This window comes from Falco rusticolus, chromosome 11, assembly GCF_015220075.1.
Source record: "Falco rusticolus isolate bFalRus1 chromosome 11, bFalRus1.pri, whole genome shotgun sequence".
NCBI classification, from domain to species: Eukaryota; Metazoa; Chordata; class Aves; order Falconiformes; family Falconidae; genus Falco; species Falco rusticolus.
In genome coordinates, this window is record NC_051197.1 from 17,168,207 (window position 1) to 17,185,786 (window position 17,580).

Consider the following 17,580-nt stretch of genomic DNA (forward strand, 5'->3'; position numbering starts at 1 on the left):
GCTTAATCCTGAAATACTCTGTTCCTTATAAATGCAGTTGATCAACTAAAAAAAAATTGCAGGAAAATGAGAAATGCAGGCTCTGATGTTAAAACCAGCTTGGATGTGCATGTAAGACAGTGATTTCACTGTTGGGTAGACTTTTTTTATAAGCTTAAGTCAAACCCTTAACAATATTACACACTAATCAATATGCTTCTACTTATGTGTTCAAAATAAAGCCCTGGCAAAAATGCTATCTTGAAATTAAATGATGAGTATCAAATGCTAATGAAACTGTAGCAGGTTTTTCAGCATCACTACTTCTAATTTTCAGACAGCTGCTGCATTAGATTTTAGTTAACAATCTCAGTGCCTAGCTGGAGGTGCCTCCTTGGTGGTCTGGGTTGGGTTTTTTGGGGAGTTATCCTTGCTTTTAACTAGTTCCAATCTGCATTTGTTGGAGTTTAAAGTTTGGAGTTTGAAAACAATTCTCTTCTGTCTGACTTCATTTTCTTTCTGTTCTGAAAATGCATTAACCACTATTAAAAAAAAATATGTTTTGGCAATGTTAGTGACTTTTAATTGTTCACTGAACTACAGTTTATTACAGGAGATCTTTTATATCTGTTTCTTTTCATGCCTTACTGGGAAAAAAACCAAGCTGGAATGAAATTTCTAGAATTAGTCATTAGAATCTCTTGACACTAAGGCAAATTAATTTTTAGAAGGGGGAGGAAAACATGGGAGGTTTTCTTATCTGACTGGTATTGCAAGACTAGTAGTTCATACTTCTATCACATAGCCCGCTTTCCTTGTTTCTTAATGTTGATTGTAATACGTATATTTATAGATGTTAATGGAGAAACAAACTAGTTAGTTACGATTTTAAGGGTGGTCAGTCAGAGACGGTGGTAAGGAGTCACACTTGAGATCTCATCTGAAGTCCCCGGGACTGGTTTTAAGAGCGCTGCGGTTACCGCAGCGGGAAGGCAGGGTTTGCTGCCCCTCTGGCACTCCCCTCACCCAGTGGCTCACCCAGAACTGCCTTTGAGAACATTAAAAACATTCATTAATCAGCAGTAGAGAGACAGCAGGTTCATGGAATATTTGCATAGAGGAAAAGAAAATTGGGAGAAACTGAAGGCTTGCTCAAAATACATGTTGGTCATTAAGTCGTGCAGCTGCTAAAGAACCAATGTGGTGATTCTGCTGTTAGTAAGACTTGAAACTAGAGCGGGATAGAGTTGTTATTCTTAAAGGTCTTGGAAAGTGTTGGTATGTTAATACTGATACCTTAAACAAATTCAACTTTAGGCATCTTTTATTAATTCAATCTATATTTTCCCTGCATTTTTAACTGGGTATAGTGACACAAATCCTCCATGGCCATAAATTGTCATAGCGCCATTGATTCTGTCTCTCCTCCTCTCAGTCCCCAAAGTATCGATACCCACATACAGCAGCACTGTGCTGGTTTGTAAGATCTATGCTGTTAAACAGCTCCCAGAGGGGGCTGCATTTCAGTGAAGGATGGAGGCTACGTGTGTATGGTGGGTGTATATAATTTGAAAATGAATCAGGACATTAACTTTGCTATGTAATTATGGTTCATTTTTAAGCCGCTGTTCAGTTCAGTTTTCATTCTTCATCAGAGGAGAATGCAGTCAATAGTGAGTGGGTTTTCAGTCCTGCTTTGGTTCAGTATTTAGGGCAATCGTGTGTTTAATGCAGCTTTTGGGCAGGGAAACAGCTTGAGAGCTGCTCGGTGCCGCAGGCTACCAGCTGCTTGCCTAATTGGCCTGGGAGCATGGTGGAAGGAAAGCGGAGACACCGAGTCAGCTGGCTTCAATATTGTTCCCAATTGGAAGAAACCTGCTTATTGGTTTGAAATGGCATCCAGTATCATGGATACAGAGCAACTGTTTGCACAGGGTTGATGCTATCCATACTAGCTGTCGAGTTCCTTCACCACCACAGCAAGTGAGTGGAGTTTGAATCCACAACTTTTTCTTCTGTTGGGTAAGGCTTGAAGGCAGCTGAGCTATAATTTAAGACTGAGCCTGTCCTCACCCGTGTGGGAGGTTTCACCAGGTAGCATGGCAGGCGCAGAAGACACACTGAAGAGAGAGCCTAAATAATATCCATAGGTGGGTGCAGAAGGGAAATAGACATAGGGGACAGAAAACATAGTTTGGAGATGCAGAGTGGCATGCTCTGTATTATTCTTCCAGGTGCTTGGTTAACTTGACTTTGATAGCCAGCGAGGCTCAAAATGTATCCCTCATCCAGAGTGGTAGGGGAAAGAAGCGTTCTGGGTTTGATAGATTTTCCTGTTAAGAAATCGCAGGAGGTTCTTGGGTTTTTGTGAAAAATGCAAGGAGTTTGAAATGCTTGGTTTTGTTAACTTTTAAGTTGTTAAAATCCATGCCACTCTGTTTTGTTTGGGACAATAATTATGCAGTTAACATTTGGATTTGAAATAAATGCTAATAAATTTGTTGTATCTAAGACATTTGTTTGAATGTACAAGAAATGTAGACAAATAATTGCTTATGATCACATTGATTAGTTTCTATAATTATTTAAATATTTTTCAGTTGGGTGATTGGTTTCTAGAATTATGTAAATATTGCCCGGTTGGATTTTCAAATATTTTTATAGGTATGTTTGGGTCCAGTGTATTTTCACAGGTGATTTTATTAGCTGAGATCCTAACAAAACATGGCTAAGCAATCAAACGTGGTGTGTCGATTTCTCTACCGGGCGTTACTTCTTGTATTAATAGCTTTTTAAACTTGTTGACAAACAGCTTGTAACTTGAAAGGGCAGTTGTCTTGAAAATAAATAATTCTGAATTTTTCCATAATCAGTGGTGGCATACAGATTGAATGTTGCTATTAGTGTTTCTGCTGAAGGAGAAGACATAACTTGCCCATTATATGTCATTTTCTGATAGCATCTCACTGTCAAACCAAGTTGTTGCTAGCCATGGTATTTTCTGGTTTATTGCTACGAAAGGGTGGCTCAAGAAATGTAAGTTGTGGGAAGATGCTGATAGTTACAGAAATGGGATAAAGGAGGATTTTGAAGAACATGTAGACAAGTAGGTGGGAAAATGAGCTTGTTCTGTTGTTTACAAAACACCTGCTTCTGCCAACTGAAGACTTTCTGCAAGTAATTCCTCTGCTGGTAAATAACCACTGTAGTAAACCTTATTACAGTGATCTTACATGGTGCTGCCTGTGTGCAAACTGGCCTTGCAGTTGATGAAAGTTTGTGTGTAGGACAACTGCAGAACAGCATTTTTACTGACTGTATAGTAATTACATTATTTATGACAGTGAACCTAAACAGGCAGTAATAAAAAAAAGTGTGAGACAGAGTATTTTATGCCTTAAAATTATCCTGTATTATATTACTATGAAAATCTCTTGTATTCGAAGTACTACATTCTTAAATGCTGCTTACCTTTTTAAATTGATATCAAACTTAGTGTGGACAGTCTTAACCCAGTTTACACATTTAGCTCAATAATTTTGCCTAGATGTTTTTCTTACAAAATTAAGTTTAAATAGAATGGAATGAAGGTGGTGAAACTGTAGGATATCATTTTGTCCACGGGATCTCAGATAGAAAAAAAATTACCTAACCTGATTATTTTTTTTTAATTGACTTCAGAGAAACCAATCTAAGTCAAGTTCTCATAAACAAAGTTAAATTTGCAGGGCTGTCATCTAAGGTTATTCTTTGGTAAACAAAATATACTTAATAAATGCCTAACATCGTCTTCCTCCCTATCTTCTACATGTAAAAAGTTATTAGAACATACATTGCATTTTCTACTGCACTTGTAAAAGCAGGTAAGAGCTGGTCATTTTTCAACCGTTACAGGACTTCTGCTTCCAAAGATACTTAAATTTCATAGAAGAGCAAATGAAGTAGTTAGTCAAAGGCCCATCAACTCCTCAAATTCTCTTAACTCCTGATTAACTTAGTTATCCCAAAGACTATTCTCAGTTGCCTGTGACCATTACTGGTTCTCCTCCTCCTCCACAAATAAATAATTAAAAAAATAAATTTAATTCATATGTATCAAATCACGTACCATTTTAAGAGTTAAACTGACTTCAGAAAGTAACAAAGAAAGCTTCCGACTTCAGAGGAAAACTGCAAACTACTCATCTGTGGGAAGAAACATGCATTTTTACAAAACTGGCAGTTTTCCTTGTTGTGTTATTAACAGACTACAGTGAAATTGGCCATTAGGGTGGCTGACCAGGGTAGACGCTTTCAGGTGCTGCTGTATCTGCTTCTCACTGGCTTTAGCTTCCCTTTGCACTTCAGCAGTTTATATCCTGCGCTTCATCTCAGCTTTTGGGTTTTAACTATTGTTAAATAGTTATTTCAAGAAGATTATTGTGGTTCTTAATCATAAATATTTGTTTTAATTTGAAATGTAAAGCCTTCTTATTCTTTAGGTGTTAGAACTGTGTACTTGACACTTGTGAAGGTTCTCTTCCTTGTGTGCGTTCTTGCTTTCCCTTCTCACCGTACAGAGTTGAAGGTTATCATATGTAATAGCCTTTCTGCTAATTGCATCTTTTATATCTTATGCACAGTCTTTAAAGTGCACTTATCATGCTAATTCTTGAATCATCGTGGTTTCAAATACCTCATTAGAGGAACACTTCTCATTGCTCCTCTTGCAAATCATGTCTGTTTCTCACAAATGTTTACTACTTCGTTGTGGAAGGGGCAGCTTCCCTCTGCACCAGCCAGCCTCATCAGCCCTGGAGCTCTGCGCAGTTACAATTCAAATCTAGCTGAGGTCTACTACTCTGGTGTAGAAAATACAAATTAAATTTGTTTCATTTCCGCCTCTCTAGGTGGTATTCAGTATCTGTGTAGCCTTGGGCAGCCATGTGATTAACTGTGCCCCCCACCAAATGCTTCCTCTGATCTGTTACTGGCAGGCAGGGGGGAGTTGCCAGTCCCTTTTTGTTGTAGCCGTCTTCAGACAGAAGAAACCTGAGTCTGTTGTCTCATCTCTTTCCAAAACAGGACCTTTGCCAGCAGTGATGGGAGAGGTGGCAAATGAGAAAGGAAGGAGCAAAAACTGTGACTGATGTAGTGGGGAGCAACAGATGTCATGTGGAAAATTGAGATATACTCAATAAGCATTTTCTACAAACATTTTCATACTGATGTAACTTAGTTATGGGGTGTGAGATACGAGCATATGAGAGAGTGAGTGAGTTTAAGCTTTGAAGCATTTCAGACAGATGGAAGTTTGTGGTTGAAGACAATTTATGTGGAATTACAGGCTAGTGGTGTTCACAGCTTAATGATTCTGCTTTAAAAGTGATTTTATGTTATAATTAAAGAGATGTGTTGAAAGAGAATAGAAGGAGCTGGGTTACAGGAAGCAAGGGAAGTAAAGGCCAGAGCTGCTGCCGTTAAAAGCGTGTCATCCAGAAAGAGCTAAACCCCGTGTAAGAACACAATACAGAGAATTACAGGTTACTGTTGTGGGACTGACTTCAGTGTGCACTGTTGGCCAATGGAGGTGTCTTTGAATACATTATTAAAGGCAATATCGCAATAAATGAATCAGAAAAGATGCTTTGACATCTGTATTACAAATCATATTAAAGTATATACTTATCTAGAGCAGAACAAAGCTGTGTCTGAATCAGCAAAAAGTATTCACTGTTCAGCAGCAGGAAAAAAAATTAAAATGCTATAATACTGGTGATTTTATTTTCTGGATAGGCTTTTAGCACTTGAAGCAGAGTTCAATTACTCCGAGTATTGCCCTTTGTATAAAAGGAAAAATGGTTTATTTGCAATGTACTTACCTTGCCAAAATGTTTTGTTCATAGCTTGCTTTTCCATGTTTCCTTCTTTTTGATGTATTTGATGTATTTCAGTACTGAGAGATCGCTTTTCACCTTAACATTAACGGTTTCATAACCACCTCTTGCTTCTATTCTTGTCATACCTGAAATTAATAAATCTAATTGCATTTTTGCAAATCCATTTATTGTAATACTTCACACTTGGGGCTTGTATCAATTGAAATAACAAAACCATGTTTTCACCTGAATTCCAGTGTTTCTACACAGTTACTTGACTAAATCTCTAGTGTTAGTATTTCTACTGTTTTCAGAAAATTCGTATTCTCCAAATTGCCTGACGTATTCCTTCTATTATTATTTTAAAACAGGTGTTTTATAGAAATTATTTGGGATATTTTGGGGATGTCACCATTTTGATAGCGCACTATAGACATTTTTCTTTAGAGACAATGGCTTTAGGTAACAGTATTATGAGTCATGGAATACAGTATGTGTTCCCTAAACATTGTTTTCCAGTCTTTGTGTTCTGTGTCAAACTAACTCACCTTTTATCATTCGTTCACTTTATAGATTAAGTTCTGCTTCAGATGTATCAGAAATATATATGACAGCAAGTGTTTCCTTTATCGCTGAGGAGTTACTGCTTTTCACCAGGTCTTTTGCATTCTGTGGTTTGAGCTTCACAATTGGTGATAACTTACATCGAAATTCTGTATTTGTCATCCTTAACAGAAAGGGCTATCGCAAGACATGAAGTCAGAGAAATAGAACAGCGCCATACAGTAGATGGCCCCCGCCAAGATGTGACACTGGATGAAGAAGATGATGTGGTGATTATTTACAACAGAGTACCTAAGACTGCCAGCACATCCTTCACAAATATTGCCTATGATCTTTGTGCAAAGAACAAATACCATGTTCTACATATCAACACAACCAAAAATAATCCTGTTATGTCTCTGCAAGATCAGGTAAGCTACTGCATTTGGGATGTTTTTATTAAACAAGGGGAAAGTATAGGAAAATTTATTGCTATTGCAGACTTACGTGGTCTGATGGAATTGGCTTTTATGTCCCATTTTGCAATATAAATGGATTCTAATGTGTTTTGTAATCTCTTTGTAGAGAATTAATATTACTTTTTAAATAATAGGTTTAGGTTTTTGCTGGGCTGCTGGGTGGTGGTAAGTATCTGTTTATTGGACAAAAACAAAGATAAAAAGGGACACAGCTGGGGCAGAAATTACAATTGTTTTAACTGTAAAAGTTTATTGTATTGTCAACTGTCTGCCTTTTGGCTGTGTAATAGTATTTGCTTGTCATCTCCATCTGTGGTGAATGCAGTCTTACATGATTTCCTCTCCCAAGTAGTGCAGGCACCGTTCCATGCTGTCAGGGCTATACTTTTGTCTTTGGTACTGGGTCCGGTCAGGTCTCACAGGTGATAAAAAACAGGTAAAAAGAAGTGGTTGTAAATCGCTTGCACTCTAAAGGAACAGTCACTTTGCATCCATGTAAAGTTCTCACTAAAATCAGTGTAGTCCCAGGCTAGAAATGATCATGGCTACTACCACTGCATCAGATGGTGGGTGTTAAAAAAAAGATGAAGGGTCAGCGCTCTGTTTTTCTTGGGGTGTGGTGTGGTGAGGGAGTAGATTTTTTTTGTTGTTGTTGTTTCATTTTTTAAAATAATATTTCTTTACTTGTGAGTGCACATGTAGGAAACACAGGTCAGAGGTCTGAAACATCACCATGTCATCATCCCTGTCTGTAAAACAAACATTTCCAAACTCCCGAGGAATGTACCACCGGTGGTGTGCTGATCATCTGAAGTTGATATGCAGCACAGGCAGGAGCTGCTCTGCATTGCAGCACGTCAGCACCGAGGTTTCCAGCTCCTTTAAGTGCATGCCTGCAGGCAGAGGCAGCTCAGCACAGCTGCTGGAGTGGGGCAAGGGGAAGCAGGTGCGGCCCCTCGCTTCCAGTTCTGTATACAGGGAGAAAGGACTGAGGTCAGGATCTCAGCACAGGGGACATAGAGTGTACTTGGGGTGGGACTGGGAACCTGTTTTGTGATAGTGGGGTTCTGTTACTGTTGGGGTTTTGCTGTAGTGAAATCTTTTCCTAAATATGAATGTGATATTGTCAGACATGATTACTGAGATTACTAAAAGTAAATCTGGTAGCCATCCCTATAGTCCTGTCCACTGCGTAGAACAAGTACTAAAGACCCGTGCACTAACAGCAGAGTGATTTTTTTTTTTTTCCCCAAAAGATTTAACAGGCTTATATCTGTTAATTAAAAGTCATGCTCAAGTCAGTCATACTTAGTGCTGTGCTTCCAACCACAGACTCTTTGAATTGTACTGGTCTGTCCTGAAGGACCAGGAGAGCTAGTCATTGATGGTGTAACATTAAACATAGGCAACCTTTCCTTAAATTTCTGCTTTTGTTTGGAATTCATTCAAATCAAATGTGTTCTTTATTAGCTTAGTTTTGTCTAAGAGAAACTCTGCTCCTCATCTTCCCTCTTAAGAATTACTTACTGAAAAATGAAAATCCATCAGTGCTGGGCATGTATGCAATACTGGCAGTCCTACCTTCATTTGATACTATGCTGTTGTCCAAGGTGGTAAATTATGTTGTTTAATTAGACAATTGATACTCCTTCAGTGGCCATTAACTGGGAGATGCTGACAATGAAAAACTATGTATTGCATAGTTGTTCAAAGAATAAGAAATAATGATTTATCATTAGTCTATTGAGATAGCACTTGCCATTGTAAATCATAACACATAATTCTGGAGGTGGCAAGGGTCCTGATATTAGCTGATGAGGTATACTCTTTGTGGGCTTGGATTTGCAACAAATACTCACATACTATCTTCATCAGTGTAGCTCATTTGAGTGTATTAGGTGTGTATGCAGCAGTAGTAAAATACATAAACATATCACAGAGGCAGAATTGTTTTATAAGTGATGCTGTTTGTTGAAGCAAGTCTCCCTAGGCAAAGTGAAGATTGTCTTGGGCCTGACATAAATTTGTAAGATAGTGAGCTCTCCATTATGCACTCCTGCTGTGCTTTTTCCAAACTACTATAATTCTGTAACACATTTTAAGTTTTCTGCCCACGTGTGAAACCTTTACTTCTTGAATGCAATCTGAAAAAAAACCCAAAAAACCCTATTTAAAATCCACTCCAAACACAGTCTGTATCTGATTTGAGATAATCCACTAAGAGTCCCTAATCCATCCATTTTAGTTTCAGATGGAACTTGTTCCAGCAGCCCTCCTTTCTTTTGCAGCTTCTCTGGCAGCAGGATCCTGGGAACTGCCCCTCTTTATGCAGGTTGGGCCTTTTCTCTGCAGCAAGCTGAGTGCCATGTTGCCCATCTTGCATTTCTGACCTCTGTGGTCTGTAACAAAACCACTTGCTTTCATTAAACCAGAGTAGTTGTTTGGTTGGATTTTATTTGTTGCTTGCATGTTTCAGTACTGATACTTTTTGTCCTACGAGTATGCCTGTGCTGTGGCTAGCTGAATGGCATACCAGCTACACAGACTTCAGCTTTTTTGTTACATGGTGAAGTTGTCACCTAAAACGTTTAAAATGAAATTACTATTCTGTCTTGCAGCATGTATTCTCGATATATTGTTAGAAAAGGGGGTATGAGAACACATTCTCTGTACTGTTGCAAACATAGACAAGCCATGGTACAATTATCCAGCATTTCACTCCCTCAGCTTGCTGTTTTCTGTTCCTTGTTCTTTTTTCTCCCACAGTTTCTCTCCCCGTTTTTCTTGAAAAAGCAACCTGAAAACATATAATCTTGCTTCCAAATGTATTCTAAAACAGTGCCCTCTCAGAGGATAGCACACTTACACTGACTTTAGTGCTTATTTCCTCTGCTGGTGAAGTTCAGTGGCTGTCAGAAGTGGAACAAGCGTAAGGTTGCCATACACTGCTAGAGGTGGAAGTACTGTCATGTACTCCTGAACATTTAAGAGTGTTTCTCTAGGAGTCAGATGGCCTAGTGAGTGCTAGCGTCTGCTGCTGTCCATGTGCCGGTTGTCTTTTTCCTTCTGAGAAAGAACTGTTCACATGAGGTGGGTAGCCTCGCTGTACTGTGGCTGAACTGGTGAACTCTCTTTTCACCATCTCACAAAATTGCTTCTCAGCTGCCCTTGCCTTGAACTTGTTTGTGGCTTTTCATGGCATGCAGCCACAGGTGTGCTGCTAGCCTGTTTCCAGTGTTCCTGACCCTCTGATTTAGAGCTAACTGTTAGTTATTAGCTTGTATGACAGTTTTGATAGCTAAGCGACCAGTGCCTTCCTGCAGAGCAGTTCTGATTCAGTCATTCCATCACGCTTGGTCTTTAAATCTGAATATGAGATTTCCTTTAATGGGGACACTGTGTGGGTCTTCAGCCTTACTTGAGAGCCCTAATTTTGTAGCTCAAATGAAAAAATCCTCATGGTGTTTCTCAGCAGGCTAGGCTTGTGATATTCATCCCCCCAGTTATTTGTCATTTTAAGACAGTTATTCAGCAACTGACAAACAAAACTAGAATGTAATGACCTGAAAAGCTGGGGCTTTTTTGGTAGCCAGGATTCCGTGTGATACCAGCCCACAGGGTAATGACCATACCACCTTCTGGGGGCAAAGGCAGGGGGTGTGTTTGTGTTCAGACTGTAGAGAAGTGGGATTGATGGAAGCAGGTAGTGGACAGAGATGACAGTTTACAACATCGCTTTGGTTTGCATGTACAGATTTTCCAGGGCTTTTTTTCTCAGACCAAGTGTGCTGGTGATGGTTTTTTGGTTGGGGTTTTGGGGGATTTATTTTTTTTTTTTTTAAATTTTGGCTCACTGAGACTTGTTTTAAGTTCTTATCATCCTAGAAACTGAATGTATTTAACTCACCTTTCAGGACATCTTACGCCCCCAGAGTACATTTGCTCTGACTTTTTAATTCAGTGAAGCTCAGCTGATTTCTCACTTACTAAAGGCTGTGAAGCAGCTTTGTAGCTAATTATATAAAAGCACCATGAAACAACTTCCCAGCAATTCCATTCACGTCTATCCGCACTTTTAAAGTAACTTCAAATTTTATTCAGTTGGGTTCAGATGGAGAACCTTGCTTGGTCTCTTGAAAGCTCCACTGTCTGCTAAGCCCTGAAAAGAAAGGTAAAATTGATCATAGTTAACAATATGAAGCGGCAAGCAATATTGATTTCTGCCTTTCTGCCCTAAAATGTGTTAATCCAGTCCAAACTCATTGGGCTGTCTGTAACCTGGAACAATTCTGATTTTGGAATGCTGCAAACTTGGGGTGAAGGGGGAGGGGGGGTATTCTTGCCTGCAGGCTGCTTACAGTTGTTAGAAACTTAAGTTCTCAGGGCCACAGCACGTTGCTGGTCTATCTTAAGGCAGATGTAAATGTTGCATCTGTCTTACAAAACCTTCCTAGCCTTCTCTTGGCTTGCCTGGTGTTAAAGTTAGTAAAAGGCTAGAATATCCATCCTATGTTTATAAAAATTATTTCCTTAGCAGACAACAACATTGTAGGGTAAAGACAGTAAAGGATTTCTGAACTGTTACTGGAACATCCAAGGTCTGATGCCCGATGGTGGCATGGGGATCTAAGATAGACCTGACCCTTGGGATTTTGCACTAAACATTTCCCTGTGTCTAGTCCTAGTCTATTAGAAACTGAAGTCTAGCTGGTGCTAGATTTCAGAAAGCTTATTCATGGAAACGTAACTGAAATGTACACTTTAATATGCATGCTGCAGTACACACGATAGGTAGCATAACTGGTTTACTTGCAGGGTTGTATCAACTAACCGTGATATTTTGGAGTCTGAGGGTGAGGGAAGAGAGGATTATATATACTTTGCATTTAGGAAACTTCTTTCCTAAGTATAGAAATACCTGTAGCTGAGGCTGTTCACTGAAAATACCTTATGATTGATCTTTGGCAGGTACAGTTAATGAAAGTGTGGTTTGTTTCAATTGCAGTAAAGGTTGTTCAACTAGATTCAGAATCTCATAGATATATCATCAGTTTATGCTGTGGACAACACCAGACAGAAAGCAAATGCAGTTTATGAAACACCATTGTATAACATTGTGCAGTGCTTTTCAGCTACATTTGCCACAATTTTCATGTGCAATATATAGTTTAAATTGTGAAATGCCACAGACTGTAAAACTTGTACACTGAAAAAATGAGCACTGCCTGTTATTAAGAGTAATATATATTTCTTTTACCTGAGAGTCCAAGAACTATCATCTGGAGAAATAAGCAAAGGTATCAACCTCTTAAATTCTAGACTGTGAGTTTTGCATGTTTGAAGAAACAGCATCAGGCCAGTCTTGCTTCTTAAAATCCTCAACTGGATAATTATAATAAATACCATGTTTCAGGACACTCTCAATCCATTAGACCTTGCAGAATGTTAATATGTTGTCCTGAGCTCTCAGACTTTTGTTTTTTCACTCTCATCTCACCTCAGTAGGTGGTGGTCATCTATGTCACTGTATAACAGAAAATATATTGTAGATGTGTAAGGAATGCTGTCTTCTAATTCTTAGCTTCAGAAATGACGTATCATTGTCAGACAGCTCAGGCAGTGCAGATTTATCATCTTTTCTTTATTATCCAGTTCACTAGTTTTGGAATAACTTCCAGAGTTAAATGCTTCGATGTTAAAATATTCTGTTCATTTAATAAAGCCAAGCTATATCAGGATTTGCATGTCCCACTTAATTTGATCATAGTTTCTGGTTTGGGGCATGCATCTTATTTTGTTCTTTGAAATGTAAAGCTATTCCTATTTTTGTGAAGTTTGCCCATAACTGCTCGATCAACTTTTGTTTAAGGGCTACTTCATGCTTTAACATGGAAGTTTCACTGAAATGTTAGGCATAAGGTAACTGTTCCAAATGGTAAACTATATATCTGATTTACAATGTATATATTTATAAAATTTCTGGATTACTCATGCATGGCATTTTGGAATGGGGGAGCAAATAAACCACCAGATTTGTTTCTGATGTCCCAGTCAAAAAGGTCTAAGAACATGCTTGTAAATCTGGTACACTTTTTTTTTTTATTTTTACTTGGGGGATAAATACAGATCAGACAATTCCGTTAAAACTGTACTTGCATTTCTACTTGTTGCTGAGGGAATTTCACATTCCTTTCAAATTGCAAATAAAATGGACTGACAAAAATCTAAATGTTTGTCTTGCTAATGTTTTTGTGGTAGCTTTCCTTGAATTGCCCTTCTGATAGCTGTATGCTGCTTTTGCTTAGTTTCTGGTCATTAAATTGTGATGATCTAAAATGAGTCAGCTGTATGCTTGCAGAAAAGTCTATTTTAGCTGGCACAAATTCTTCGGTAATATTCAAAATAGACTTTTTTTCCTAATGCATTATAAGATTTTACTTACACAACAGAAAACACTATGTATGATGAAACTTAGTATGTTCCAGCTGTATAGAAACATTTTCTGCTGTCTACTTTTGCAGGTCCGGTTTGTGAAGAATGTGACTTCCTGGAAGGAAATGAAACCAGGGTTTTACCACGGACATATATCTTATTTGGACTTTGCAAAGTATGTTACCCTTGGATTTATCTGTTGAGTAGCATAGTAGTTTTAAGTTGCTTGGATCCAGCTGGGCTATTAGTGCCCTCTAGTGATGCAGGGCTGACAGCTGCGGTTTCGAAAAATTCACACGCTGAAATTCGTATGATGAGCAATATTTGGTTTTGATTTTTCAGTTTTCTCTTGTCTATTGCATGATAAAATGTAGCTGAGTCTCCTTTCAAAACTATTTATATGCCAGCTTTATTCCTTGTCTGAATTACAAGCTCGTTTTACTGAAAATCCTGGCTTTTCTCTGGAACTCTGGCAGATCTGCCTAAGGGTTGGCTTCCCATTCTGGGAATTTTAAGATACCTGTTCTCAAATATATTTCATATAGCAGCTAATACTACCTGGCTCTTAAGTTCTGTAGTTCTTCTATATTAGAGTGTCCTTTTACACTTTATCAAAATAGTAAAAGTTATACTTTAAAGCAGTTTTCTTGCCTATATTAATTTGACTTGCTGTAAAAAGCATTGAAATAATTGTTGTGGAGTTAAATTCTGTGATTTCTAAAAGCAATTTAAAAGAAAATGAGGTAAAAACCCTCCTAGTGTCTTCAAAGGTTCAGGATTTTATCTGTAGTCATTGTCTTATTTTTGCTTGTGGATCTAAAGCAGTGGTCCTCCGTAGCTCAGTCTTGTGAAAACTCCCCTCGAACTGGCAAGCCAGTTTTGCTTAAGATGCTTAGTAGGCAGTGCTTCATCTTGCACTTGCAGCGTGTGGAAAGTGGTTTAAAATTGGAAGTGGAATTTTCAGCTCTCAGAATATTCAACTGCACAAACAATAGTAACCACTACTTTTACCTCTTGGTGGTGGTCAGTCCGTAGTAATGTTATATTTCTCTGTATTAAAACATTTATTTAATGAAATGAGGTTTTTGTATGCAAGAACTTATTTTGTTTAGTCATTTGTTTTAATTATTCATTATGTACACTGATTTCAGCTTTCTATTACAAAGAATGAGAAGGGAAAGAGAGAGCGTCATAGATTCCCAGGACAGTATATTACATAATAGAAAATGCTAAAAGCTACAGTAGTGGCTGGAAATTACCAATGGCACAAATTAAAAGTTTGAAGTTTACAAAAAGTAACAGGCAAGAAGTCTTAATTGCAAATCAATCATTAAAATAAAATTTTCAAATTTCATTAACTTCCTTTCTGCGTTTTTAACGTTTAAATCCTGCAACATTAATAAACTAAAACTGAATAACAGCTTTCTGGAACAGCAAAGGTGAATATTATTTTATACATTAGTCACTTCATAAAGCTGAAAACATTTTCAGATACCAGAACTTTTTTAAACTAAAATAATTACTTTACATCTTCAAAGCAATTTCACAGATTTCTTTCATCTGCATCTTCCCTCCAGGACTGTTATTCTTGTGTTTGTTGTTTGTTATCCTTTCACCTATATGATTTATTTTTTTCCCACAACAGCTTGCTTTTTCATACTTTGGGTTTTCATTTTTAAAATAATATCTTGAATACTATGGTTGCGCTTAGCAAGGCCCACGCTTTTAAGGCTGGAGGTGTGTTCTCATAGTGAACATTTTTGTAGTTGAGAAATGTAAGACCTTTCAGAAGTCTATGCCTGTTTATACGCAGACATCAGACTTAGGTCCAGGGTCAAATATCAAAAGTACCTCTTAAATTATGCTGAAGCTTAAAGTACTGGATTCAATGGATGACTTACAGTGTTGAGGACAGGTTATCATAACCCATCCATATAGAAATTACAGTAATAAGAGTTTATTTTTTCCCCCTTTTTTTAAACTTCTGATTCACCCTTATTTTCTCTGGTAAATGGTTGGGAAAAAAGTTCTTTGACAACACAGCTGCCAAATCATTATCATTATCAATAAAGTTACAGTGGTAAGTGGCTTGTGTTACTGTAACTGAAGCTGGTTTGACAAGGTCATGTGCAAATCCATATGAATGTATAACCCAGCACAAATATTCCAAGGGCCTTGACACTTTTATTTATCCCAGAGTTACATATCATTAGTTGAGGCTGCTGCTGTATCAGGATGGTTTGTTATAGCCTTCTACAGCACTTGCAGTAGAGTGTGTAGAAGGAGACACATGTGCATGTCTTGGGCACTTGAGTGGACCTGAAAGAGAGTGCAGTTCAAAGTCTGGAATTTGCATCAAAATGATTGAAATATTCACAGGCTCCTTTTTTGCGGACGCTGCGGGGTAAGAGCATGCAGAGAGATGTCAGCAATACTGCCTTTAACTGCTACGCTCTGATTCATTGGTACTCTGCTGGCAACATCTGAAGAAGCAATTGCTTTTTCTGTAGCCTTTAGCAATTTCTGTATCTGTAGTGCTAGTCTTTTGCCAAAGTAATGCTTTTTAATTGTTTTTTTTCTAACCTTTTTCTGCTGTTTATTCTATGTTTCTGTTCTTTTGCTTTTCAACATGAGATTCCTCACATGAGCAGTACGTGGTATAATTTACAGAGTACCGCTTTAACAACAACAGTACTGCACCTTAAAACTATGAGCACACTCTTGGTTTTTAGCCAAGCTGGGAGGCTTGGACAGCCCTCTGTCAATGCAGAACACTTTCCCAGTTTGCATGGGAACGGAAGATAATTTTTTTTTCCAGCTCCCAGCTTTGCTTCAGGGCACTTGACACACTTGCAATTTCTATTGTGATATAACTTCTTTTAATGTTTGGATACCAAATTTATTTGCCACAGTAATGTCTCAAATGGAAAAGAAAATAAAACTGAGAAATGCATCTTAAAAGCTGTCTTGATTGTAGATCATGGAAAGGTAGTGTTTGTTCAAAACAGTTTTGGTGGTTTAAATCTTCCTTGTGTTTTTCCTTATTTCATCAAGCATCCTGTTTGTACCACAGTAAATCAAAATTTGCTTATGGTAAATGTCTAAGGAAAAATATTATATCTTTGGATAGAAAAGTTAATATGGTTAAAGATACTATCTTAGGGTTATATTTAATAAGCATAGCCATATGGATTTAATCCAGGTAATAGATGGGCTCGGAGCTCTGTCTTCCTTCTGTTAGAGTTCATGTCTCTGGCAACTGATGATCTGCCAGGAAAACCACTTGCAGCATCGCATAGCACAGTTCAGGAGGGCAGGAGCTCAATCTGAAACGTCCTTGTACTTTACACATGTGACTGCTAGGTTAATAAGGCATTTCTAGAGGCAGAATGGTTGTATAAACATATTTAGTATTTGTTGTGTGAGAATGTTTCAGGTTTGTTTGTTTCTCTAATAAAAAACCCTAAAAATTCACAGTCCTAGGAGAAGTGAAATTGAACTGACTTTCACATCCATGTAACGCACTGGATATGAGGATGAGAGGATCATTAAACTTCCTCTCACCATCATCTTCCCTGTATATAGATTTCAGTTGTATCAATAGAGACAGGCTTTTAAGTATTAGATGAGAAGCTTTGATTTGGCCTTCTAAAGACATTTTTTCCTTTTTTACTTTAGATTTGGTGTTAAAAAGAAACCAATTTACATAAATGTCATAAGAGATCCTATAGAACGACTAGTTTCTTATTATTACTTTCTGCGCTTTGGAGATGATTACAGACCAGGGCTGCGGAGGCGAAAACAGGGGGATAAAAAGGTAAAGTACACTTTATTATATATGTTGTTCTTACTGAAGTTAACGTGAAAACAGTTTTTTAAAATGCTTTGATAAAAGCTAAATAGTTCTTGTATCAGCCTCTGGGTGATGGTGATGGCTTTGGAAGTTACATTCTCCCCTTCATGTCCATACTCGACCAGAATATAACATTAAATATGGTCTTTGTAACATTATAAATTCACTTTATGTTGCAATTTTCTAAAAAAAAAAAAAAAATTAAATTAAAAAATGTTTTCAGGTGTCCAGAGTTGAAGTATCAAGTTAAGCTTATCCTTCTGTGTAAGAAGTATACATCTCTTCTTGTTGAAAACTGAGACATTTTTCACCAAGAGCTGTAGAAATGATGCTTTTGCTGTGATTTTATATATTTATTTATATATATATATATAATTAGCAACCCTTTTTTAAATGTAGCTACTTCAATGGAATTGTGTTAAAAGTCTGCTTGAAA

The 17,580-nt window shown here is 37.7% G+C and overlaps 1 protein-coding gene across 2 annotated transcripts in view; it reads left to right on the forward strand.

Annotated features, from left to right (window-relative positions):
- Window positions 1–17,580, forward strand: part of HS2ST1 (heparan sulfate 2-O-sulfotransferase 1) — an 81,430-nt gene that overhangs the window by 53,794 nt on the left and 10,056 nt on the right. For both annotated transcript variants that reach the window (XR_005106716.1, XM_037404054.1), the window contains exons 2-4: window positions 6,573–6,811; window positions 13,381–13,466; window positions 16,970–17,108. Coding sequence is in view for 1 of the 2 variants with exons in the window: in XM_037404054.1 (XP_037259951.1) it covers window positions 6,573–6,811; window positions 13,381–13,466; window positions 16,970–17,108 (464 nt within the window). In the remaining variant the exon portion in view is untranslated. The remainder of the gene's footprint in view (window positions 1–6,572; window positions 6,812–13,380; window positions 13,467–16,969; window positions 17,109–17,580) is intronic.